Source organism: Heterodontus francisci, chromosome 17, assembly GCF_036365525.1.
Source record: "Heterodontus francisci isolate sHetFra1 chromosome 17, sHetFra1.hap1, whole genome shotgun sequence".
Taxonomy (NCBI): Eukaryota; Metazoa; Chordata; class Chondrichthyes; order Heterodontiformes; family Heterodontidae; genus Heterodontus; species Heterodontus francisci.
Window position 1 is genome coordinate 55,607,786 of NC_090387.1, and position 27,031 is coordinate 55,634,816.

At 41.6% G+C, this 27,031-nt stretch overlaps 1 protein-coding gene across 2 annotated transcripts in view; it reads left to right on the top strand.

Annotated features, from left to right (window-relative positions):
• The window catches only part of rbl2 (retinoblastoma-like 2 (p130)), a 176,648-nt gene that overhangs the window by 112,209 nt on the left and 37,408 nt on the right, over positions 1–27,031 (top strand). For both annotated transcript variants that reach the window (XR_010976710.1, XM_068049452.1), the window contains exons 9-18: positions 1,806–1,972; positions 10,790–10,902; positions 12,597–12,700; positions 14,878–15,015; positions 16,201–16,365; positions 18,091–18,202; positions 18,764–19,042; positions 19,583–19,842; positions 20,701–20,877; positions 26,723–26,794. Coding sequence is in view for 1 of the 2 variants with exons in the window: in XM_068049452.1 (XP_067905553.1) it covers positions 1,806–1,972; positions 10,790–10,902; positions 12,597–12,700; positions 14,878–15,015; positions 16,201–16,365; positions 18,091–18,202; positions 18,764–19,042; positions 19,583–19,842; positions 20,701–20,877; positions 26,723–26,794 (1,587 nt within the window). In the remaining variant the exon portion in view is untranslated. The remainder of the gene's footprint in view (positions 1–1,805; positions 1,973–10,789; positions 10,903–12,596; positions 12,701–14,877; positions 15,016–16,200; positions 16,366–18,090; positions 18,203–18,763; positions 19,043–19,582; positions 19,843–20,700; positions 20,878–26,722; positions 26,795–27,031) is intronic.

The following is a 27,031-nucleotide window of genomic DNA, read 5'->3' on the forward strand; positions in this document are numbered from 1 at the left end:
ATCATAGGATTGAATCTACCAGTTCACGCTAAGTAAGGAGCAAACTAAAACTCAGATTGTATCAGAAATGTTGTCAGATTTAAATACACAGTAGCTACATTTAACTGCAAGAACCCAAATCTCCGTAATCCTACACCATTGCTGTTAATGCTGGAGCAGAAACTGTGCTCTGCCAGTGCAAAGGGAGCCTGACCTCATCAAAGTTTCAGGCCACAGCCATCTCATTTACATAAATTAGACGGGCACAAATGCTGTCTTACTAGAGAGGACATTTCCAAATTTCATAAGTGCAAAGCTGGTAGGACTGGCTTAAAAGCACAGTACACTTTCAAATTGGTAGCCTTTGTCAAAGCACCTGGATGTTCAGGTCATGACCCTGGTCTGGAGGGCCGTTGTTGGGCCCACTGCGTCATTGAACTGGACACCAATATCTTCCCTGATGTGCAGTTCATTGAGGTGGGTACAGCAGGAAATCTAGTGACTGATACAATTCTCCCAGCCCACATACTTCTTTTGGAATGCTAGGCTTCTGGGGCAGACAGAATTTCTACCCTCACCCACACAAGGATATTTTGAGACCATATTTTTAAACCTCTGATAACAGTGGCAATATAACACCTTAGGTGGCATGATCAGGCCAATCTTCCAAGTCAGTGGTGCCCTGGTTTCCTGATATGCACAGCTGGCAGTTGGGGCTTCTTGTCAGCAATATGTATTCGGATAGTCAGCCCTAATAATTGCTATGAAGTCACTGTAGTTTTCTTGTTAGGTCTGTAAAGAATTACTTGGTTCAATGTTTAACCCTTAACCTACAGTTTCAGTAAATTTAAAATGAATTTGTAGTCAACATTTTTTTTGTTTGTGGTACAAAATAAGTAGACATGAATAAATATGTATCACTCAATTTAGAAGCGGGCCCACAAAAATTGTATTAAACTTAAAAATACTGCTATTTTTAAAAATTGATAATGCGAAAAGCTGTCTTAGATTGCTGAACAGTTTTAAGCATTAGCTCAATCTGGTCCTCATTGGAATGATGAGGGATGATATGGCAGCTGAACTTTGAGCCCAGTAGTTTTCCGACCTCAGCACTGAGCCAAGATCTAACAGCAAATACAATTTAATGATACCAGCTTTCTGCTGTCCCAACGTGCAACAATCTTACTTCTTTTAAGTGATGTCATACTGAGAAGGCAAGATATTAGTAAATAACATTTATGTGTACTCAGCCCACAGCACTTTGCTAAAGTCAGGGGAACTACTTCTAATCCAACATGCCAAACACCATTGTTATCTGAAAGTTGTCTCAAGGCTGGGTTAATAATCTTAGGTATGCAGAGTGACTGCTGGATTATTAAAAACAGTTTATTATGAAAGTTTCGTTTGAATGATATTTTTCTGACTGTGGACAGTGCCTAGAGGACAGCCTTGTTTGTCAGGGGTTGCAGGGAACCATGCTGGAAATTTGTGTGCGCTGTTAAATTAATGGTTCAAAGATCATGCAAAGAACCTCTGCATTCTCAATATGTACTTCTGACAGGCGACACTGTCCAGCAAGTGTGCCATTGGAAAATCCCCCCTTATGTAATTTTAGATCCAATTTCTTGGGTAGACACACAAATATAAATTCCTTGAATTAATTCTTAGCCTACTTATAAGCAAGGCCTTCATAACCCACTTGTGAATGTCACTAAGTATTCGGCCATTTGCAGTCTCTTTGTACAATTTTTAAATTTGGAATAATCACTAGATATATTAGGATGAAAGATTGTGATCACCTTAACATTACCCATTTTCTCCACCAGTCCAGGGCACTCACAGTTTCAACACCACTTACTGGTCGCAAGTATATGAAGGAGAGCAACCTGTGTGTGACCCCAATATCCTCTGCAACACAGTGCGTTAGTCGTCTTCATGCCATACTAACTGGGCTGAAAAATGCCCCAAGTGAGAAATTGTTACAGGTTTTCAGGTGAGCTATGTATGTTAAGGTACAAATTGTATTTTTTCAGGTAACATTATATAGTTAGAGATGTTGCCATTTAACACCCTTCTTATTAATATTTGGTCAGAATGTTTGCAATATTATTAAAGGTCATATATAGTCTGAGTTGTTATAGATCATTAATTAACTATTCACAATCTAGAAATACTTCTGTAGAGGCTGAGATGACTTTAAAATAGATGAGTATTTCATACTGCAGCCAAAAATATGGAACATTTGGTTCTGATTATCCCATATTGCAACAGATTGTAGCCAATCTGCAGTCATGAGAACCATGGTAATTGTTATCTGAAGGGCTGTTATTTACAATGCATTGACTGAAGCAGCTGAACAGGTAGAAATTGTGTGAATCTGTATGAAAGAATTGTGACCCATTCATAATTCATGGGAACAGATGAAAATGACTCTTGGTTTCTCAAGCTATATAACAGTTTGTATGAAAGCTATAAGTTACTAAAAATAAAAGTTGAAAGTGGAAAAATGCCTATGAACACCCGAAATCAGAAGTGAAGGAGCTCATTTATCAATAATGATGAAAATTATTAAGTGTAATTGATTTTGTAACTGTATCGCTGCTTATTGAGATGTACTAACAGTAAATTATGTGCAGAAAGGTATTGGTTGTACTAATAGGGCTGTCAGTTGATAATTGATTAACTTTAACTTGTGTGTGTGTGTGTGTGTGTGCATGTGCGTAACTTTTCAAAACAACATTACTTGAATAACTGAAACCTCTTTGGCCATTGCCAGGATGTCTTCTAATTGGACAGAAGGTTGTAGCCAATCTAAGTGCTTAATTCAGTTTATGTATAATCTAATAAAAAGTGGCTCTCTGGGGATGAGGTTCACCTTCAGTAGAGGTGGTAGCAGATTACACACCTTGCCCAATATCCTTTCGATTGACTTCACCGGAAAGGAGTATTGAGCAGGTTGTATGACGGCCGACTGTTTCGCCTCCGCCAGCTTTGCTCCCCCACTGAAGTTGAATTTCACCCTTTATGACTTAGTTCTAAAGGAATATGAACAGAAGTTTTTTGTTAAATCTACAGGGTTACAGTCAAAGAATATGATTAAGGGACAAGTAAAGAACTTTAAAACTTGGGAGGTAAAAGATGGCATACATAATAAACAGAAGTTTTGGTAAGAGTCTTAATGAAATACATAAGACGAAAGATGAGAATAAGATGAGTATGGAGATAATCTTAAGGCAAACAAGAAAACAAAAATAAGAATGGAATAAAATATTGCTTAGTACACAAAAATACAAAACAATTTTTGACATCTGGGGCAGCGGCGGACCTGGAAGGAACAGGGCTGGAGAAGAGCTATAAAAGGAAGAGTCTTGCTCACAGCCCTTCACCAACCAGACATCCGGGGCGGCAGCGGGCTCTCTGACTGTTTCTGTGCGCGCTCTGGATTAAGTGGATAAAAAATTAATAGTGACATCACTGAAATTCTGTGCGCTGATTGGTCAGTCGGCGGCAGCTGTTATTGCCTAGTGATAGCTGATATAGACTAGAGTTTAAAAAAAAGGTTCCTTTTAAATTAAAGCCCTAGGATAGCTACCTGTAAATTGTTAGTAATTGCTAACTGTAGAGTACTGTTTGCACTGAGTGAGTCCATGGGTTGAGTGTGGGTATTTTCCCTGGTTGGGGGCGGTGGAAGATGCTGTTTGGTCTCTTTCTTTCTCAGCCTCGAAGGTACAGGGGATAAAAGCTGATTGTAAATAGCTGGTAAGTTATTGCACTAGCAGGTTTTCATTGTATAGTTAAGTAATGGCAGGGCAGCTTGGCCAAGTGGAATGTGCCTCCTGTGCAATGTGGGAAGTCGTGGACGTGGCATGTGACCTTGGCGAACATGTCTGCAGAAAGTGTCTCCGGTTGCAGAAGCCTGAGCTTCGGGTTTTGGAGCTCGAGCGGCGGCTGGAGTCACTGTGGCGCATCCGCGAGGTGGAGGACTATGTGGATGGCACATTGCAGGAGGTAGTCAACCCGGTGCCTAGGCGAGCACAGTCACGGGGGGACTGGGTGGCTGCCGGACGGACAAAGAGGTCAGGGCAGGTAGTGCAGGAGTTCCCAGAAGACATCCCACTTTCTAACTGGTATTCAGTTCTGAGTACTGATAAGAGAGAGGGTTCCTCTGGACAATGCACCAAGAGTCATAACCGGAATATCATGGGTGACTCAGCTGTGCTGGGATGAAGAAAAAGGACAAGAGGGCAACAGTGGTAGGGGATTCTATGGTTAGTGGAACAGATAGGCGTTTCTGTGGTCGCAGATGTGATTCCAGGATGGTATGTTGCCTCCCTGGTGCATGGATGTCACCTAGCAGTTACAGAGCATTCTGGAGGATGAGGGTGCATAGCTGGAGGTCGTGGTCCACATTGGTACCAATGACATAGGTAGAAAGAGGGATGAGGTCCTGCATAAAGAATTTAGGGAGCTAGGCAGAAGATTAAAAAGTAGGACCTCAAAGGTTGTAATCTCTGGGTTTCTCCCGGTGCCATGGGCTAGTGAGTATAGGAATAGGAGGTTAGAGCAGATGAATGCATGACTGAAGAGATGGTGCAGGAGGGAGGGCTTTAGTTTCCTGGATCACTGGGCCTATTTCCGGTGTAGGTGGGACCTGTACAAGTTGGACGGGTTGCACCTGAACCGGAACGAGACCAACAGCCTTGCTGGGAGGTTAGCTAATTAAACTAATTTGGTGGGGGATGGGATACAGAGTGGAAGCACAGTATGGGATGATGTACAATCAAATATAGAAGAAAAACTGAGTCAGTCTGGAAGGCAGAGTAAATGTAGACCTGTTAAGGCTCAAGCAAGTAATGCAAGGCTGGATTGTATCTATTTTAATGCAAGGAGTCTTACTAGTAAGGCAGATGAATTGAGGGCTTTGATTAACACATGGGAATATGATATTATTGCTATCACTGAGACATGGTGGAGGGAAGGGCAGGACTGGCGGCTCAATATCCCAGGATATAGAGCCTTCAGACATGATAGGGGAGGGGGTAAAAGAGGAGGTGGCATTGCACTGTTGATTAAGGTGTCAATTACTGCAGTAAGGAGGGATGATATCTTTGAAGGTTCCTCTAATGAGGCCATATGGGTAGAACTTGAAATCAAAAAGGGGCAATCACGTGGCTGGGAGTGTATTACAGGCCTCCAAACAGTCAGGGAGAGATAGAGGAGCAGATATGTAGGCAAATCTCAGAGAGGTGCAAAAATAATAGGGTAATAATAGCAGGGGATTTCAACTTCCCCTACATTAGAGTGGATAGTATTAATGCAAAAGGCTTAAATTCTTCAAGTGCATTCAGGAGAGCTTTTGGAGCCAGCACGTAGAGAGACCTACAAGAGAAGGGGCGGTACTGGACTTAATCCTAGGGAATGAAACCGGACAAGTGGTAGAAGTGGCAGTGGGGGAGCATTTCTGGGATAGTGACCATAGCTCGAAGATTTACGGTAGTTATGGAAAAGGACAAAGAGGGACCAGAAGTAAAAGTATTAAATTGGGGGAAGGCAGATTTCAATATGATAAAACAGGATTGGGATCAGCTTCTTGTAGGAAAGTCTACATCAGACAAGAGTCATTCAAAAAGGAAATAATGAGGGTTCAGGTCCAACATGTACCTGTAAAGGTGAAGAGTAGGACCAACAAGTCAAAGGAACCTGAAATGTCAAGGGATATAGAGGATTGGATAAGGAAAATAAAGGAGGCTTATGGCAGATTCAGAGTGCTGAAAACAGCGGAGGCCCTAGAGGAGTATAGAAAGTGAAGTGGGGTACTTAAAAAAGTAATTAGGGGAGCGAAGAGGGGGCATGAAAAAACACTGGCAGACAAGATAAAGGAAAATCCCAAGGTATTTTATAAGTATATTAAGGGCAATTGGATAACCAGGGAAAGAGTGGGGCCCATTAGGGATCAAAGAGCCAATCTGTGTGTGGAGCCGAAGGACATAGGTGAGGTTTTGAATGATTACTTTTCATCTGTGTTCACTATGGAGAGGGACGATGTAGGTGTAGTGATCAGGGAGGGGGAAAGTGATATACTTGAGCAAATTAGCTTTGAAAAGGAGGAAGTATTAGCTGTATTAGTGGGCTTAAAGATGGATAAATCCCCAGGCCCAGATGGGATGTATCCCAGGCTGCTATGTGAGGCAAGGGAGGAGATAGCAGGGGCTCTGACACAAATTTTCAAATCCTCTCTAGCCACAGGAGAGGTACCAGAGGACTGGAGGACAGCGAATGTGGTACCATTATTCAAGAAAGGTAGCAGGGATAAACCAGGTAATTATAGGCCTGTGAGTCTAACGTCAGTGGTAGGGAAATTATTGGAAAATATTCTGAGGGACAGGATTAATCTGCACTTGGAGAGGCAGGGATTAATCAGGGATAGTCAGGGGGAAATCGTGTCTAACAAATTTGATTGAATTTTTCGAGGAGGTGACGAGATGTGTAGATGAGGGTAAAGCAGTTGATGTAGAGTACATGGACTTCAGTAAGGCTTTTGATAAGGTCCCGCATGGGTAGATCGGTTAAGAAGGTAAGAGCCCATGGGATCCAAGGTAATTTGGCAAATTGGATCCAAAATTGGCTTAGTGGCAGGAGGCAGAGGGTGATGGTCGAGGGTTGTTTTTGTGAATGGAGGCCTATGACGAGTAGGGTACTGCAGGGATCGGTGCTGGGACCCTTACTATTTGTCATGTTCTTTTGGGCCTCCTTATCTCGAGAGACAATGGATACGCGCCTGGAGGTGGTCAGTGGTTTGTGAAGCAGCGCCTGGAGTGGCTATAAAGGCCAATTCTGGAGTAACAGGCTCTTCCACAGGTGCTGCAGAGAAATTTGTTTGTTGGGGCTGTTGCACAGTTGGCTCTCCCCTTGCGCCTCTGTCTTTTTTCCTGCCAACTACTAAGTCTCTTCGACTCGCCACAATTTAGCCCTGTCTTTATGGCTGCCCGCCAGCTCTGGCGAATGCTGGCAACTGACTCCCACGACTTGTGATCAATGTCACACGATTTCATGTCGCGTTTGCAGACGTCTTTATAACGGAGACATGGACGGCCGGTGGGTCTGATACCAGTGGCGAGCTCGCTGTACAATGTGTCTTTGGGGATCCTGCCATCTTCCATGCGGCTCACATGGCCAAGCCATCTCAAGCGCCGCTGACTCAGTAGTGTGTATAAGCTGGGGATGTTGGCCGCTTCAAGGACTTCTGTGTTGGAGATATAGTCCTGCCACCTGATGCCAAGTATTTGTCATGTACATTAATGATTTAGACGTGAATATAGGAGGTATGTTCAGTAAGTTCGCAGATGACACGAAAATTGGTGGTGTCGGAAATAGTGAGGAGGAAAGCTTTAGATTACAGGATGATATAGTTGGGCTGGTAAGATGGGCGGAGCAGTGGCAAATGGAATTTAATCCTGAGAAGTGTGAGGTGATGCACTTTGGGAGGACTAACAAGCAATATACAATGGATGGTAGGACCCTAGGGAGTACAGAGGGTCAGAGGGACCTTGGGGTACTTGTCCATAGATCACTGAAGGCAGCAGCGCAGGTAGATAAAGTGGATAGGAAGGCATATGGGATACTTGCTTTTATTAGCCGAGGCATAGAATATAAGAGCAGGGAGGAGCTGTATAAAACTCTGGTTCAGCCACACCTGGAGTACTGTATATAGTTCTGGGCACCACACTATAGGAAGGATGTAATTGCACTGGAGAGGGTGCAGAGGAGATTAACCAGGATGTTGCCTGGGCTGGAGCATTTCAGCTATGAAGAGAGATTGGATAGGCTGGGGTTGTTTTCCTTAGAGCAGAGAAGGCTGAGGGGGGACCTGATTGAGGTATACAAAATGATGAGGGGCATTGATAGGATAGATAACCTTTTTCCCTTAGCAGAGGGGTCAGTAACCAGGGGGCGTAGATTTAAAGTAAGGGGCAGGAGTTTAGAGGGGAATTGAGGACATTTTTTTTCACCCAGAGAGTGGTTGGAATCTGCAACACATTGCCTGAAGGGGTGGTAGAGGCAGGAACCCTCACAACATTTAAGAAATATTTAGATGAGCACTTGAAATGCCATAGCATACAAGGCTACGGGCCAAGTGCGGGAAAATGGGATTAGATTGGATGGGTGCTTGATGATCGGCGCAGAGGTGTTGGGTTGAAGGGCCTGTTTCTGTGCTGTGTAACGCTATGACTCTATGAGGTATATTTTTAATGAACAGGTAAATAACACACAGTAACTTTGACAGTTGGGTAGTAAAAGTACAGGACATACTGGAGATTCTTAATGAATTATTTCTTCATAAAGGAAGATAACATAATATTTGGGATGATCTGAAACAGTTATGGATGTGGTTGGGGGAAAAACCTATACTTCAGAAGAAACTGGAGAGTATGACTTCCCAAGAAAGTGAAAACAGACACTGTGGACTACACAACAGAAACTGTCCTGGACAAGTTATTAGTGACTGTCCTCATAGATGGCGTAGACTGTCACTTACATGAATTAAACTTTTATTGTGTCAGGATGAATGTGGAAGAGAAAGATCATGACTAACAAATCTATTATCTTGTTGAGGTTTCCACAACAGAATAGTAAGAAGGTGCAATTAATATATATTTAGATTCCCCCAAAGCATTTCATCTGACTTGTCAGCCTTGGCTGTGTGATAGAACTCTGAGGTAGAAGGTTGCAGGTTCAAACCCTACTCCGTGGACTTGAGGACATAATCTATGCTGATACTGTATGTACTGATAGAGTAATGTACTGTTGGAGCCGCTGTCTTTCAGATGAGGCCTTGTCTGCCTGTTTAGGGTCATGTACAAGATCCTACGGCAGTATTTGAAAAAGAGCAGGGATAGTATCCTAACCAACATTTATTTCTTGACCAGCAAGACCAGAAACAGATTAACTGAACATTCTTCTCATTGTTTTTGGATCCTTGCTGTGTGCAGCTTGACTGTCGCATTTACCTACAAAGCAACAATGATTACACTTCAACAACAACAACAACTTGCACTTATATATCATCTTTAATGTAGTAAATCGTCCCAAGGCATTTCACAGCAGCGTTATCAAACAGAAATTTAACTCTAAGCCACATAAGGAAATATTAAGACAGGTGACCAAAACCTTGTTCAGAGATAATTATTAAGGTGCATCTTAAAGGAAGAGAGAGAGGGGCTTGGGGAAGGAATTCCAGAGCTTAGGGCATAGGCAGCAGAAGACATGAGTTGCCAGTTGTGGAGTGATTAAAATCGGGGTTGCACAAGGGGACTAGAATTGGAGGAGCCCAGAAATCTCAGAGGGCTGGAGGAGGTTACAGAGAGAGGAAGGGATGAGACCATGTAGGGAACTTGAAATCAAGGATGAGAATTTTAACATTGAGGATGTGCTGAACTGGGAACCAGTGTAGGTCAGTGAGCACAGGAATGATGAGTGAATGGGACCTGGTGCAGGTTAGGATGCAGACAGCAGAGTTTTGGATGAGCTCAAGTTTCGGGAGAGTTGACGATGGGAGAGCATTGGAAAAGTCAAGACTGGAGGTAACAAAAGCATGGTTAAAGTTTCAGCAGCAGATGAGCTGAGAAAAGGATGCAGACAGGTGATGCTACGGAGGTAGAAGTAGGTGGTTTTAGTGCTGGAGCTGATATGACAGCTGAAGCTCATCTCAGGGCCAAAAGTTACTCATTGGATGAAAAGGGCTTGAGATATAACAGATGCAATATAACTGCAAGTTATTTGTTTACAAAGGAGCAAATTAAAAGATGGTAGGAGAGAGGAATCTAGCATATTCAATTTTCAGAGAAAGTGTCTGAGAAAGTTTGGTGTAAGGAAACCCTGGCAGAAATTGGATTTTGAAGGGGATCTGAAGGTGTTGTGAACTGGTCTGAACATAAAAATGAAGCAGCCATAAATAAAGCAAATAAAAGCAGGATATTTCAGATATAACATAAAATATTGGGGGTAATTTTGACTTTGCGCAATAGTATAAAACAGAGGATAGCGAATTAGCAGCCCTGGTTACATGTCTTGATTTTTATTTGCATTGATTTTAGGTCAGGTGAGGCACTTTCCATTAATATCTCTGGTGCAAAGAATCTTAGGGGAAATACAATTGGAATCTTTGAAACATTGATCAGTATGGAGAATGTGGAAGTAAAACATTTCCCTAAACAATAAGGTGTCATGATCTAAAGATTAGGAGATCAAGGGCTGAAGTTTTAACTGCAGCTTTCTTCCCACAAAAGAATGTTAATGTATGGAATAAGCTACCAACTGCTATTGACGTGAAAATTGTTAATTTATTTTACAAAATGCCTGAGTTACGTTTGAAGATAAAGATACTGGAGAATTACTAAAATAAGGTTGAGTAAAGGTAGCCAAAATCATGCCTATGTATGAATGTCCCAAGGCAACACAATATGGTGTGAAACTAAGGCAGTGGGACGACAAAAAAATGATGTAATTGACGCAGCTCTGTATTATGATGTCATAATATATGATATGGTTGTTAACTCTTCTTGCGCATTTTAAGACACAAATGGAGTGGAATTTTTATTTTAAGTAGAACAGAGAAAAATCTCTATTTTTCTTCACAATTAATAGTCTACAAACAAAGCTGTAGATCTCCTGTGATTTTGTTCACAGGTAATTAGATATGCAGAAAAATAGGCATTCTTCCATTTGTTTTTGCTGAAACGGGAATCCAACCCTGAAGAATTTTAATTCACAGTTGTTCACATGTATGATAATGCGTTTACCTTTCTCCCAGGTCTTGCTCCAGAGATCCGACACAGTCTGTTCTTAACAGAGTCAAAGAGATGGGTGAAATATTTTGTCATCATTACACACAGTCCACTAAGGATCACTCTGGCTTCTCAATAGGTCAGTATAGGTGATGCTAAACAAAATTAACAGCATAAGTTACTGAAAAACCACTACCAAAGCACAATGGGGATAACTGCTACATAATGATCCTGGGGGTTACCAATGACCAGAAACTTAACTGAACAAGTCACGTAAATACTGTGGCTACAAGAGCTGATCAGAGGCTGGGTATTCTGTGGATGAGTAACTCACCTTCTGACCCCCCAAAGTTTTCCACCATCTACAAAGCACAAGCTAGGAATGTGATGGAACATGCCTGAATGGGTGCAGCTGCAACAACACTGAAGAAGCTCGACACCATCCAGGACCAAGCAGCCCACTTGATTGGAATCCCATTCACCACTTTGAAGATTCACTCACTCCACTACTGGCACTGTGGCTGCAATGTGTACCATCTACAACATTGCATTGTCGGAATTTGCCAAGGCTTCTTCTACAGCGCCTTCCAAAACCTGTGACCTCTACTACCTAGCAGAACAAGGGCAGCAGGCCCATGGAAACACCAGTTGCAAGTTCCACTCCAAGTCACACACTATCCCGACTTGGGATTGTATCACTTTTCCTTCATCGTCGTAGGTGAAAATCCTGCTCCCTCCCTGACAGCACTGTGGGTGTATCTCCACCACATAGACTGCAACGGTTCATGAAGGCAGCTCACCTTCACCTTCACCAAGGCAATTAGGGATGGGCAATAAATGACAGCCTTGCCAGCGATGCTGACATCCCATTAGCAAATAAAAAAAACATTTATTTTCAGTATATTGTATTGTTAATGTTCATTTTTATATGGAAGAATACATTATGTTTATATACGAGAAAATAATACTGGTGGCATGGCTGACACAGATTTTTGTCAGAACCTTTTAACAAATGTGGGCGGTGCAGTGGTTAGCACCACAGCCTCACAGCTCCAGCGACCTGGGTTCAGTTCTGGGTACTGCCTGTGTGGACTTTGCAAGTTCTCCCTGTGGCCGCGTGGGTTTCCACTGAGTGCTCCAGTTTCCTCCCACAGCCAAAGACTTGCAGGTTGATAGGTAAATTGGCCATTGTAAATTGCCCCTAGTGTAGGTAGGTGGTAGGAGAATTGAGGAAAGGTGGGGTTGTGGTAGGGAATATGGGATTAATGTAGGATTAGTATAAATGGGTGGTTGATGGTTGGCACAGACTCGGTGGGCCGAAGGGCCTGTTTCAGTGCTGTATCTCTTTATGACTCTTTCTATGAAATACCATTATTTATAGGATAAAAATGCTTGACTGGAGCTTCAATTATTGGGTTGCTCTGTCATTCATTTCTACAAAGACTATAAAGTCTGGATGTCTGCAGTCCATGTCAATAATGGAAAATCCGTCCCCTCTTAATTTAGGTTCATTCTCTGCAAGTTCCAATCCACCTTGTGCAATTCTTAGCTTGCCTTGACCTTGCCCCTCGAAATCTCACTCTGACCCACCAGATGCAGTTCTGACTGTCCCCAACTGTGTCAACCCACTCTTGCCTGGGTCCTTCTTTATCTTTTCTCTTCAGCTGTTCCTATTTTCCTATGGCTAAGCGTGAAACGGTTTTTATTATATTGAGTTAAGGAGGGACCATTCTTACTTGTGTTGTAGTAAATTATTTCTTTGGAATGAAGTGATAAGTAGTGGTCTGCTCTGGAAAATGGGCACACTAATATAGTTGGTCTTTAATTGCACAGATAATGCTACTAAGCGCCTTCGACTTGCAGAGGTTCTTTACTACAAAGTCCTGGAAACAGTCATTGAACAGGAAAAGAGGAGGTTAGGAGAGATAGATCTGACTGTAAGTACAAATTAAAATATTTTAAAAAGATAAAACTTAGAAGTTACTGCTTGCAATATTGGCTGTAAATTGTCACACACTAATATCACAAAGAATCAACTTGAAGTTGAACTGTTACATAAATTATGGGTAGTTTTCACACAAAGTCACCACTAGTAATGTTGAAACTTTTTCTATCTATGTTTTAGCCCTTGTCACTCACAGGGCTTTTAGTATTACAAATGAATCCTTAATTGTGCCGGTGGCAGGCTTCATAATGCTCTTAGTTCATTTTGAATTATTTTCTTTTGAAATGTTGTGACTTTGAAGCAATAAGTTCCTTAAGCTCCCTTCCTTGTTTGATGCCATCGCTACCCCACCCGGTTGCTCCTGTGTTGTTTGTTGGCAGTACTGACTGACAAATCTGCTACAATTGGGAGGAAGATCAAATCAAAGATGCAACAAAAAGTTGCTTTTGTTACTGTTTAAATTTTGGTAACAGTCAGATCTTCCCCTCAGTTAGAAATACCCTAAGTGAAACAGCAAACCTTCCAATAAACAGCTCACTGTTCTGATTTTGCATTATATTTAATATCACTTGGACATGTATGATTCATTAGGGAAAGCCAGCACAGATTTGTTCAAGACAAATCATGTTCAACTAACTTGCTTGAGTCTTTTGATGAGGTAACAGAGTTGGTTGATAAGGGTAATTCAGTTGATATGGTGTATATGGACTTCCAAAAGGCATTCAATAAAGTGCAACATAACAGGCTTGTCAGCAAAGTTAAAGCCCATGGAATAAAAGGCCCAGTGACAGCATGGATATAAAGTTGGCTGAGTGACCAGGAACAGAGACTAGTGATGAGTGGTCATTTATTGGGCTGGAGGAAGATAGCAGTGGGGTTCCCCAGGGATCAGTACTAGGGCCACTGCTTTTCTTGATCTATATTAATGACCTTAGCTTGAGTGTGCAAGGGACATTTCAAAATTTGCAGATGACACAAAACTTAGAAGTATTGTGAACTGTGAGGAGGATTATGATAGACTTCAAGAGGACATAAACAGGGTGGTGGAATGGGTGGACATGTGGCAGATGAAATTTAATGTAGTGAAGTATGAAGTGCTACATTTTAGTAGGAAGAATGAGGAGAGGCAAAATAAAACAAAAGGCACAATTCTAAAGGGGAGCAGGAACAGAGAGACCTGGGGATATATGTGCACAACGCACTTAAGGTGGCAGGGCAGATTGAGAAAGTGGTTAATAAGGCATGCAGGATCCTGGGCTCTATAAATGGGGGAATAGAGTACAAAAGCAAGGAAGTTATGACGAACCTTTATAAAACTTTGGTTCGGCCTCAGCTGCAGTACTGTGTCCAATTCTGGGCACCGCACTTTCGGATGGATGTGAAGGCTTTAGAGAGGGTGCAGACAAGATTTAAGAAAATGGTTCCAGGAATGATGGACTTCAGTTGTGTGGATAGTTTGGAGAAGTTGGGGTTGTTCTCCTTCATGAAGTTTGAGAGGAGATTTGATAGAAGTGTTCAAAATCATGAGGGGTCTGGACAGAGTAGATAGAGAGAAACTGTTCCCATTGGCAGAAGGGTTGAGAGCCAGAGGCGCCGATTTAAAGTGATTGGAAAACGGACCAATAACGACATGAGGAAAAATATTTTTACGCTGTGAGTGGTTAGGATCTGGAAAGCTGTGCCTGAGGGTGTGGTGGAGGCACATGCAATCGAGGCTTTCAAAAGGGAATTGGATAATTATCTGAACAGAAAAAAATTGCAGGGCTACGGGGAAAGGGCGGAGGAGTGGGACTGAGTGAGTTGCTGTTTCAGAGAGCTTGCTCAGACATGACAGGCCTAACAGCCTCCTTCTGTCCTGTAACCATTCTATGATTCTATCTTACTTTTTATATGAAGCATTTTGATTTTTCTTGTATTCCTTTTTCCACAACTGATTTTGTTTCAGTGTTTGTTTTATGGATATTATGTCACAATTATGAACAAATGGTCATGGGAAATAAAAATATAAACATGAGCTCCCATGATGGCCTTTGGAACTGTATGGTGCCATACAGACCAGAAAGTCCCTAACATATTGCATATGTACGATAAAGAATCAATCAAATTAATGTCCGATGTTCTTGGTTTATCTTTATCAAATTATGGTGAATGTTTCTGCATTTCATACAGGGGATATTGGAACAAGATATATTTCATCGATCTCTTCTAGCTTGCTGCCTTGAAATAGTTATCTTTTCCTATAAACCTCCAGGAGACTTTTCATGGATCATTGAGATCTATGACCTTCCACCCTACCACTTTTATAAGGTAAGCAGTGTATAGCAGTACTAATTGGCCTTCTATTAACTCTTTTAAATTAATACTCCAGAGTGAGACCCATTTAAATGGCTTGTGTGAGCACCAGGCAGGACTATTGCCTGGAAAGTGATCTTCACATCAAATTGGGGAGGTGAAGTTGTTCACTGCTGCAGGTCTTAAAGTCAGCATAGGTTCCTGGCAGTACTTTGACATGCTTACTGCAGTGAGAAAAAGCAATTCGATAAACTCCAACCCAGAGCTGTAGCCTTGAAGAAGGAATTAACAAAACATTCCAGAGGGTTTAGTAGGTCATTGGCTACCCTGTACAGATTCATCAATCTGACGGCGCAACCAGGAACTTGTACTGCCCAGTTTCCCTGGGTAGTCTTCAGGGTAGACACCTGCCAGGTGTAATTGGCAATGATGTGGAAGGTATTAATAACGTCACTCATGCTTCATTTACATAGAATTTAAAGGCTCCAACCCATGTAGGCGATGTGTGAGGAATTACGCACATAGTGGATGGGGACCCAATAATACAGATCTCTGATCCTACTGTCTCTGTCTAAAGCCTCAGGAACCGGTGCACAACTGATGTTAGGCACAGGAGGAGCCCATATGTCTTTACTTAGCATGGCTGGCAAAAAGCCTTGCTTTGACTTATTGGAGCAGAAGGTGATACTGGAGCCAAGGCTAAGCAAAGAGCTGTTATAATATCGTGGCTCAGCCTCAAAAACATTGAAAATTCAGTGACCCTGCTGCAGATGTTGGCTACATTTTAGCGAAGTGATGTGGGTTTATTTCCACATATAAGCAAGAACTTTGACAATTTTTTAAAACAAATTTTCAGGAGTGATCCATTGTTTCCCCACTGGTTTGAGAGTAAATTTGACAGGCTGTTTTCTGATCTGGAAGTGTCTCTCATCGACCCTATGCCTTGCATTGACATTTTTACTCCAAATCAATCCAAATATTGATCCCTATTTAACATAATACATGATTTTGCACACAGTGTTAATTATTCCTGGTTATAGGAAACTGCTATCTGAAATTATTCTACCTTTGGGGGAAAATGATTTTGTAATAAGTACAGGTACAGTTAAGGTGATGACAGCAACAGGAAATTCTTTGATGTGCTTTTATATCCAGAATATTTTGTTAGAATATTTTTCAAGGCAATTGTCTATCTTGTAGGTGATAGAGGTACTTATAAGGGCAGAAGACGGTCTCTTCAGAGAGGTAGTAAAACATCTAAATCATATTGAGGAAACAATCCTGGAAAATATGGCGTGGAAACAAGAATCGCCCCTTTGGGACGGAATTAAAGATTCAGAAAACAAGGTTCCAACATGTGAGGAGGTGAGTATCCATCTTCAATTTATTGTTCACTCTTGTATTTTACATCAATCTAATTACAAACTATGGCCATCATTCTGATTTGTAAAGGAAATAAACACATTGACTAGATCTCTTTTTCATTACGTGTCAAATGCTATATTGACTGTTCTGCAAACCTTTTTTTAATTCGTTAAGGGGTGTGAGCGTCACTAGCAAGGCTGGCATTTATTGCCCATTCCTAATTGCCTTTGAGAAGGTGGTGGTGAGCCATCTTCTTGAACCGCTGTAGTTCATGTGTGTAGGTACATTGACCCAGCGACAGTGAAGGAACAGCGATATAGTTCCAGGTCAGGATGGTTTGTGGCTTGGAGGGGAGCTTGGTGGTGACCCATGCATCTGCTGCCCTTCTTCTAGGTGGTAGAGGTTGCGGGTTTGGAAAGTGCTGTCGAAGGAAGTTTGGCGAGTTACTGTAGTGCGTTTTGTAGATGGTACACGCTCCTGCCACTGTGCACTGGTGGTGGAAGGAGTGAATGTTTTGAGTGGTGGATGGGGTGCCTAGCAAGCGGGCTGCTTTGTCCTGGATGGTGTCGAGCTTCTTGAATGTTGTTGGAGCTGCACCCATCCAGGCAAGTGGAGAGTATTCTATCATGCTCCTGACTTATGCCTTGTAGATGGTGGACAGGCACTGGGGAGCCAGGAGGTTATTCAGACTTAAACCTTGCAAACCTCAACACTGCTGCTTCCCTACTCAACTAAAAACAGACATAATGACCAGAGGGAGGAGAGGAGGGAAAAGTACAGTAGAAGAAAATTATTGACCATAATAATACCTGTATTCTAACAAGAATCCTGCAGCGCAGGTAACATTATTTCCAAATTTTTTCCTAACCTAAGTAAATGAGCAGGACAAAATTATTTATGAGGAATCCAAATTAAAAACGAGCAAGTATAGGGTAAAATTCGTAATCCAGGGATCTATCCTGCCTGACCCACAGTATAGTACCTGACAATGAACATCATGAATTCGGTGGTAGCACTGAAAATTGCAGTGTAGAGCTTACTGCTCCATTCCTACACCGTGCACGCTGCACCCATTGGTAGCCAGACTGGCGTAATCAACAGTAGTTAGAGGGACTGTTACAAGCCGCTCAGAAAATGCAGCCAGCAACGCTGTGTCATTGATTTTTGTGGGATATTTGCACCATTTTTCTAGGATTTCCTCATCTTCTACTGAGGTTATGGTGGCAGATTTGAAGAACCACTGCGAACGTTCACCCCCCTGCCCCCCCATGGTCTTAGGGCACTCCATTTTCAGGGTCTGTTCAAAGAACTGGCAGTGGCTTCATTGGACTTTAAGATGATATGACTGACGTTTTTAAAATAATGCAGAAGTTAGATTCCATTAAATTTCGTTACAAATTATTGGACTGAAGCCTCAAAATTTATCTTTCCTTTATTACTAGATGGATGCTTAGCATTCCATTGCTTGTTATTTTGATTCCTGGGTTAATAACCTTGGACAAAATGGCGATCAGAGGAATATCATAGGAACATATAAATAGTAAATTATAGCTTTAAATCATCGTTCAGCAAAGAGGATGGAGTGCAACACATTGTATTTTCTTCACAAAAATTTGAACACTTCATCTCATTAATAGAAAACAATTTGAAGTAACCAGGGTCAAGTACAAAATAGCGAAATGTTGCAACAAACAGAACCGATTTAGAATTTGTGCATTTCTTCAGGTGATGCCACCACATTACTTTGAAAGTCTGGAGAACATTGGAAACAGTGAGATGTCCACTCCCATTACTCATGCACGACTAAAGGAAGTACACACTGAAAGTGGCAGAAAAGGTATGTGACTTGACGTTAAACTAGTTTACATGCTATGACCTTACAATCTGGTAAGACTAGGCACATGTGTGCATTTTAGTAATTTCACTATGGGGTCAATTTTCATTTTTAGCTTTCCTGGTGTGGAGCTTCCTGTGCAGGAAGCACATATCGGGAATTCGTGTGTCGTAACCACCACCCCTTGATTTCCCATCCATTTAAATTAATAGCATCATTTGGTGCACTTGCATGCTGAGCACCAAAGACAAAAAATTACAGTTCTGCTGTATCCTTCTGCTGTTCTTCTTCATGCTGGAAAGTGGGAAAGTGCATCAAATGATGTGGTATTGAGCCTTGAGCCACAGGAATCATGAAGATGTCAGCGGTGTGTACTGAGCTGTGTGATTTTGGGCAGGACAGTAATGGAGAGTTTATAATTACAGTTACAAAAATACTAACATGAAAATCCCAACGACTTACTCAGAAAATCTTTCTTATAAAACAGCTAAATTGCAGTCTGAAGATACTTTATCTGTTTTAACAACAATTATTACTCAAGTGCTCTCCTGCTGCTCTTTCTAGACACCGTTGTATCACCTACCACATTGCATGATCGATACAGTTCTCCGACAGCAGGTAATGCGAGAAGGAGGCTGTTTGTGGATAGTGACAACAATCCAGATTCTTCTTCAAGCAACTCCCTCAGAATTTCCCAGCAACAAACTGTTAACACTATACCAGTCCAGAATGTAACTGCTGAGACTGTTTCTATTGCACACGTCCCTGGGCAGACCTTAGTAACCATGGCAACTGCGACTGTTACAGCTACCAATGGACAAACTGTTACGATACCAGTCCAAGGCAAGTAATTTATAAATAAAGTTGTAGCGTTTACTTCCTGCCTTGCCTTCTATCATTATGGACATTTACGCTTGAGCATGGAACTGCAGGTAATTTAACAAGTCAGTCCTACAGAACATTTTCAAATGTGAATTTTCTACCTGCAATATTATGAACAAGGGATAGAATGAGGTTTCCAAGAAATGGTAAGTGGTTAATTTGTTTGTAAGACCAGCACAAAAAGATTATTAGCCCAGAAAATCCACTGGCAACCTTATTTGGAATTTTCTTATTTCTTTGCGTCAGTTTTGCTAAATTTCAATTGAAGAGTTCCTGTCGCAGGAAAATAATTTATTTGGATTTAAAGTTGAAATTTAGGGCTAATATAGAGCACATGGTCCTTTTGATTACTTTGGTAAACCCTGTTCTTAAATGTCTTAAAATCTGTTGTTAGGACATTTACCATGATTGTTTTAACTATTATTGTTAAGAGATGTTTAAAGGTACTTTATCCATGCTTTGTCTTTAGCAAACAACTAATTTCCTTTTTTTAATTCTCAGGTATTGCAAATGAAAATGGAGGAATTACTTTCATCCCAGTTCAGCTCAGTGTAACTGGACAAGCCCAGTCTGTGGCAAGTACCATTCAACCCCTTACTGCCCAGACCCTTGCCAGTAGTCACCAGTTAGCTGGTACTGCAGTGCATATTGCTGGACAGGTGCCAATTCAACAATCCCCAGGACAAAGACAAAGCCATCACCAAGTGGCAACGAGCAGCAGACCCAAAAAGACAGGCTCAGTGGCTCTTTTCTTTAGAAAGGTATGTTTCTTCATGAGTGTGAGAGTGAAGTTTTATTATGATGAGGTACTTCAGCACTAGGGAAAGAAATATTTTTTACACCCACTATCAGCTTTAGTGCTCAATGTATAGCTACCAGGAATTATGCAATTTATGACGTTTAAATCTTGGATTGTTAAGAGTCAGCAGAGATGAGATTTGTAGTAGGTAAGGCATCAGCTTTCAAATTTACGGGACTTCTGGGGGAATATTTTCTTTGTTATTTATAATAAAACTAAATGCATATGCAAAGAATATATTTATGATATGGTGCAAACAACAAACATATGCATCCCTCCTATTTTCAGCTGAGTAGGGCAGCAGCAGTAGTGGGGTTTGGAAGGTTTATAATATGCCAGAGTCACGTAGTGAAGTCATTATTGTATATTGGGCAGTTGGGTAAACTGAGGGACAATGATTTATGAGAGGCTGAAAACAGCAGTCAGGATTTGTATTTACAGGAAATATTTTCACCCTGTAATTTTCCACCTGCTTTTTAGATAAGTAACATTTGGAACAAATGAAATGGCAAATGAAGCCTATTTGCTGAATTAAAATTGGGCATCAGCTTATGAGACATTTATCAAACTTCCCTTGCTTTCCGATGGTGTGTTTTCTTGGGGTTGGGTGACTGAATCAGTTCTTAGGCATACAATTCCCATTGAAATGAATGGAGCTGCTCTGGGTTGTAGGTGGCTGCACCTCATCTGTCACCAATGTAGCCCAAAGAGGAAGAGACCGGATATGGTGGGATGTCATTGGGGCAGGGTGTTTGAAATTATTTTTATAACAAAATGTGGTCTCAGATGGTTGTCTCTGTTCTTGCTGTTGATTAACTAGGTTTATCATTTGGCAAGTGTTCGTTTGCGGGACCTTTGTGCAAAACTGGACATCGCTGATGACTTGAGGAGGAAAATCTGGACGTGCTTTGAATATTCTTTGGTCAACTGCACTGATCTTATGGTGGATAGGCACTTAGATCAGCTGCTGATGTGTGCTGTTTACATTATGTCCAAGGTAAAATCTACATTGAGCATCACACAGTGAAAAGTTAGAATAAATGGCATTCATAAAGATGTAACTATTCAGCTTCCTTTTATTAATTTTCAAATTTTTCTTTTAAATTGTAATTTTCATTATCTATTATCTATAAATGTACTCATAGTAAAGGCTGTAAGTATTTCTGAAGAACATTATGCTAAGCCCTATATTAGTTGCACTTCTGATATAGTGGATTGTAAAATGTGAATAATTAATTACTTACAGGTTAGTTGTGTATACTTCAAAAAAAATTGTTAACTGAAATTTCAATAGCAACTTGAAGTCTGCTTCAACTGATCTGATGCCTCTCCCTCCAATCCACGAGCCTAGTGTTGCTGTGAATTAGGTGCGACACCAACCTTGTAGACTCTGTTGAACATGTTAAGTTCTTATCCCTTGCATAATCATTAAAAACAAAATGGTGTCACAAAATATGAGAGCCAAAGGTCAAGCTTCAAGACCATCCAGACAGATATACATCCTATATGCCTTCCCGCCAATGTTTTGTTAATTTATTAATTCTTGATGAAAATACAAATGCATTTTAAGTATATTTACAGCAGAAAATAAGCTTGCTGCAGTCAACAACAGGTTGTGTTTGTTTAGGATCAAGATTGTTAATAAAGCATATTTGACATTCTCCCCTTTCCCCAAGGTACCATGTATGGGAATGGAATTTCCTATGGGGATGAAATTGGGAATTTACACCCAGACTTTGGGCACCCATTTTGCTGATGTCCGTTTACACCCAAATGCCCTACTAATCTCATGAACAAAACGTGGAATATAAAAATGGCTGTAAAAATTGGGAATCAGCGTAAACAATTGGGGCATGAGGGAAGTGAAGACGTATACCATATATTCCTGTTTAAGTATGAAAGTTAGAGTTTCACATCATCTAACTATCATTCATGCACATTAACACAGTGGCCTGGAATTTCCTGTGTATTTGTACCCAGAGAAAGTCAAAAACATACAAACATACAAATTAGGAGCAGAAGTAAGCCATTCAGCCCTTCTAGCCTGCTCCGCCATTCAATAAGATCATGGCTGATCGGTTTGTGTCTCGAATTCCACACTCCCATCTACCCCCGATAACCTTTGATTCCCTTGCCTAACAAGAATCTATCTACCCCCACCTTAAAATTATTCAATGACCCCACCTCCACACCCTCTGAGGCAGAGTTCCAGGGTCGCACAATCCTCAGAGAAATTTTTTTTTCCTCATCTCTGTCCTAAAAGGGCAACCCCTAATTTTAAAACAGTGCCCCCTAGTTGTGGACTCCCCCACAAGAGGAAACATCCTTTCCACATCCACCTTGTCAAGACCATTCAGGATCTTATATACGTCAATCAAGTCTCCCTCACTCTTCTAAACACCAGTGAAAATAAGCTGTCTGTCCAACCTTTCCTCATAAGACGGCCTGCTCATTCCAGGTATCAATCTAGTAAACTTCTTCTAAATTGCCTAGAATGCATTCAAATCCTTCCTTAAACAAGGAGACCAAAACTACACACAGTATTCGAGATGTGATCTACCAATGCCCTGTATAACTGAAGCATAACATCCTTACTTTTATTTTCAATTCCTCTCGTAATAAAGGATAGCATTCCATTAGTCTTCTTTATTACTTGCTGTACCTGCATACCAACTTTGTGACTCATGCACCAGAACACCTAGATCCCTCTGCACCTCGGAGCTCTGCAGTCATTCTCCATTTAAGAAATACTCTGCTTTTTTATTCTTCCTGCCAAAGTGAACAACTTCACATTTTCCCACATTATACTCCATCTGCCAGATTTTTGACGACTCACTCAACTTATCTGTATCGGTCTACAAGCTCCTTATGACCTCTTCACAACATACTTTCCTACCCAGCTTTGTGTCATCTGCAAATTTAGCTACCATGCCATTGCTCCCCTCATCTAAGTCATTGATATAAATTGTAAAAAGTTGAGGCCCCAGCACAGACCCCTGCGGAGCTCCACTCATCACATCCTGCCAATCAGAAAAGGACCCATTTATGCATACTCTCCGTTTTCTGCCAGCCAGCCAATCTTCTATCCATGCTAATATGTTACCCACTACACCACTTTGTGCTGTAACCTTTTATGTGATACCTTGTCAAATGCCTTCTGGAAATCCAAATACAGTACATCAACAGGCTCCCCTTTATCCTCGGCCCATGTTACTCCTTCAAAGAAGTCCAATAAATTGGTTAAACGCAATCTCCCTTTCACAAAGCCATGCTGATTATTCCTGATTACTTGAGTTTTTCTAAGTGCCCAGCTGCAGCCTCCTTAATGATCGATTTTAATACCTTCCCCAAGACGACGTCAAGGTAACTGGCCTATAGTTGCCTGTTTTCTGCCTCCCCCTCTTCTTGAATAGAGAGGTTATATTTTCTATTTTCCAGTCGGATGGAACCTTTCCAGAATCTAGCGAATTTTGAAAAATTAACACCAACGCATCTACTACCTCATTAGCCACCTCTTTTAAGACAATAGGATGAAGCCCATCAGGACCTGGGGACTCATCAGCCTGCAGCTCCATCAGTTTGGTCAGTACCGCTTCCCTGGTGATTGTAATTTCACCAAGTCTTCTCTTCCTTCCACGTCCTGATTTACAGCTATTACTGGAATGTTTTTTGTATCCTCTATAGTGAAGACAGAAGCAAAATATTTGTTAATTTCATCCACCATTTCCTTCTACTATTAACTCCCCATTCTCACTCTCTGGAGGACCAACACTCACTTTACTTACTCTTTTCCTTTTTAAATACCTGTAGAAACTCTTGTTATCCATTTTTAAATTTCTAGCTAGCTTCCTCTCATACTCTAATTTCTTTCTCCTGATTAACCTTTCAGACATTCTCTGCCATTCTTTATATTCTGACCAATCATCTGACCTCCCACTCATCTTTGCGCAATTATATGTTTTTTCCTTACGTTTGATGCGTTCCTTAACTTCTTTAGTTAACCACGGATGGTGGGTCCTTCCCTTAGAGTTTTATTTTAAAGTAGGAATATACTTATCCTGAGTATTCTGAAATATCTCCTTGCATGTCTGCCACTGCTTCTTTATTGATCTATCTCCTCGCCTAGTAACCCAGTTCACTTCAACTAGCTCAGCTTTCATATCCACATAGTTGCCCTTGTTTAAGTTTAAAATACTAGTCTTAGACTCACTCTTCTCTCTTTAAAGCTGGATGTAAAATTCAATCATAATGTGGTTGCTGCTACCTAAAGGTGCATTTACTCTGAGGTCATTAATTAATCCTGTCACATTACACAATACCAAGTCTGATATAGCTTGCTCTCTGGTTGGTTCCAGAATGTGCTGCTCTAAGAAACTATCTCAAAAGCATTCTATGAACTTCTCATCCAAGCTACTATTGCCAATCTCATTTTTCCAGTTTATATGTAGATTAAAATCAACCATGATTACTGCTGTCCCTTTATCACAAGCACCCAATATTTCTTCTTGTATACTCCATCCTACATTGTGATTACTGTTCGGGGGCCTGTCGACCACTCCCACTAGTGACTTCTTTCCCCTGCTATTCCTCATCCCCACCCAAACCGATTCTACATCCTGATCTGAACCAAGGTCATCTCTAACTATTGCACCAATGCCATCCTTGATTAACAGTGCTACCCCTCCACCTTTACCTAGCTTCCTATTCTTCTTGAATGTCACATACCCATCAATATTCAGGACTCAATCCTTGTCATTCTGCAGCCACATCTCTGTAATAGCTATCAGATCATATTTATTTACTTCAATGTCTGCTATCGTTCATCTACTTTGTTATGAATGCTACATTCATTCAGATATAGAGGGCTGAATTTTACGCCGCCCCCGCAGGTCGGTTGGTGGGGTGGGGGTGGATGGGGGCGCTGTAAAATTGAGCAGGAGGCTCCAGGAGACCTTCCCGCCCCACTCCTGCATCCGGCCACTTAACGGCCACATAAGGACCTTCGCCTGCCTCCATGGGTATTTTACCCATGGCAAGCGGACATGCTGAGGTTTTTTCTCTCTGTCCCTTCCTGCCATTCGCTGACCTTCATTTCCCATATTATTATTCTGCTCTCCTGCCTTGACTCCCTTGATTTGCTACATCTCTTGAAGCTTGATCCTTCACCCCCATGTTTAGTTTAAAACCCTACTTCCCCAGTTATACGGTTTGCTAGAACACTGGTCCCAGCACGGTTCAGGTGCAGACTGTCCCAACGGTACAGCCCCCACTTTGCCCAATACTGGTGCCAGTGCCCCATGAACCGAAACCCACTTCTCCGACACCAGTCTTTGAGCCACATATTCATTTCACTAATCTTCTGTGCCCTCTGCCAAGTGGCACGTGGCTTAAGTAATAATTCAGAGATTATTACCCTGGAGATTCTGCACTTCAATTTGGTGCCTAGCTCCTCATACTGTCTAAGTAGAACCTCTTTCCTAGTCCTACCTATGTCATTGGTACCTACATGGACCATGACAACTGGATCATCCCCCTCCCACTCCAAGTTCCTGTCCAGCCCTAAGCAGATGTCCCAAACCCTGGCACCAAGTAAGCAACACAGCCTTCTGGACTCAGGCTGTCAGCTGCACAGAACTGTGTCAGTCCCTCTCACTATATTATCCCCTACTACCACTTCATTCCTTTTTGCTCCCCCCATTTGAATGGCTTCCTGTATCACAGTACCATGGCCAGTCTGCTCATCCACCTTGCAGACTTCGCTTTCGTCCACACAGGTTGAGAGCACCTCAAACCTGTTTGACAATTGCAAAGTCTGAGGCTCCTCCACTACTATCTGCTTGATCCCTTTACCTGCCTCACTCACAGTCACATCCTCTTGTCTCTCACTGTTGACCAAAACAGATGACCCAGTTGTAAGAGGTGTGACCGTCTTCCGGAACAAAATGTCTAGGTATTTCTCCCCCTCCCTTATGTTGCGCAGCGTTTGCAGTTCGGCTTCCAGATCAATAATCCTGATCTGGAATTCCACTAGCTGCTTACACTTTCTGCAGACGTGTTTGTCCTGGATCGCCTTGGCATCCAAAAGTTCCCACATACCACAGCTGCAATGTAACGCAGGTCCTGCCATTGTTACTTATGCTATTAGTTAATTTACTTTAATTCTTTTTTAATCACTTTCTTAATTACTCTCACTGTTTCCAAATCTAAGCTTGACTAGCATTACTAAATAAAAACCTTACAATTTATAAAATTACCTAAGTTTTGAAAGATAAATGATAAAACACTCACCAACCAATCACCTACCTTGGAGTCAAAGGAAGAAGACTCACCAGTTGCTGGAGGTGAAAAAAGATAGGAAAGCGAGCTCCTCTTTCCCCCTCTGCACCAAATTCCCATGCGCACCAAATTCCAGCTTCCCTCTGGCAATGTCCCACTTAGGCAAATGTCTCTTCTCACTGCGTCCCCTCACTGCATTCAGCTAAGAAAAAGGTTGCAGAATTTTGGTCGTGAGTTGCACACCTAAGGATGATACACCCAAATTGCCTTGATTTTTTTTTTGATCGTCCTGTTGATCCCTCTGCTCAAACACATCTCCACCCATAACAATGGCTGTGCCCCCAAATTACAGACCCTTATACGTGAGTTAACTGCAATTGTGCTTGCTCAGCAGGTGCGGCAGAGGGTAGATTTTGACTTTATGTGATAGTGTTAAAAGGAGGATAGCAAATTGGTGACCCGATTTACATCTCTCCCGATTTTTATTTCCATTGATTTTAATGTGTTAGATAAACATTACTGTGTGTTATGCTTTGAATCAGTATAAACTAACTTTTTATTTTCAGGTAACAAAAGGAGATAGATCCTTCCAGAACATCATGCGTAGTTATAGAACCCAGCCACAGGCCAGCAGCAATGTAAGTGTTACTACTAACATTTTGGGATATATTATGAGTAATTTGAGAAATGACCCGTGTAAAGTATAGAATGCTACGGAGGAAAAAGGTGACTTTGAACCTATGGTTATCAGTACTGTCCGTCACTTGGGCATTCCTCGTGCCATTTCTGGGTCTGTCGTACACTAACTGAAAGGGATTGATTGCCATGATCAGTCGACAACGCTATTACCACTGTATCATGCAACTATGCGATGG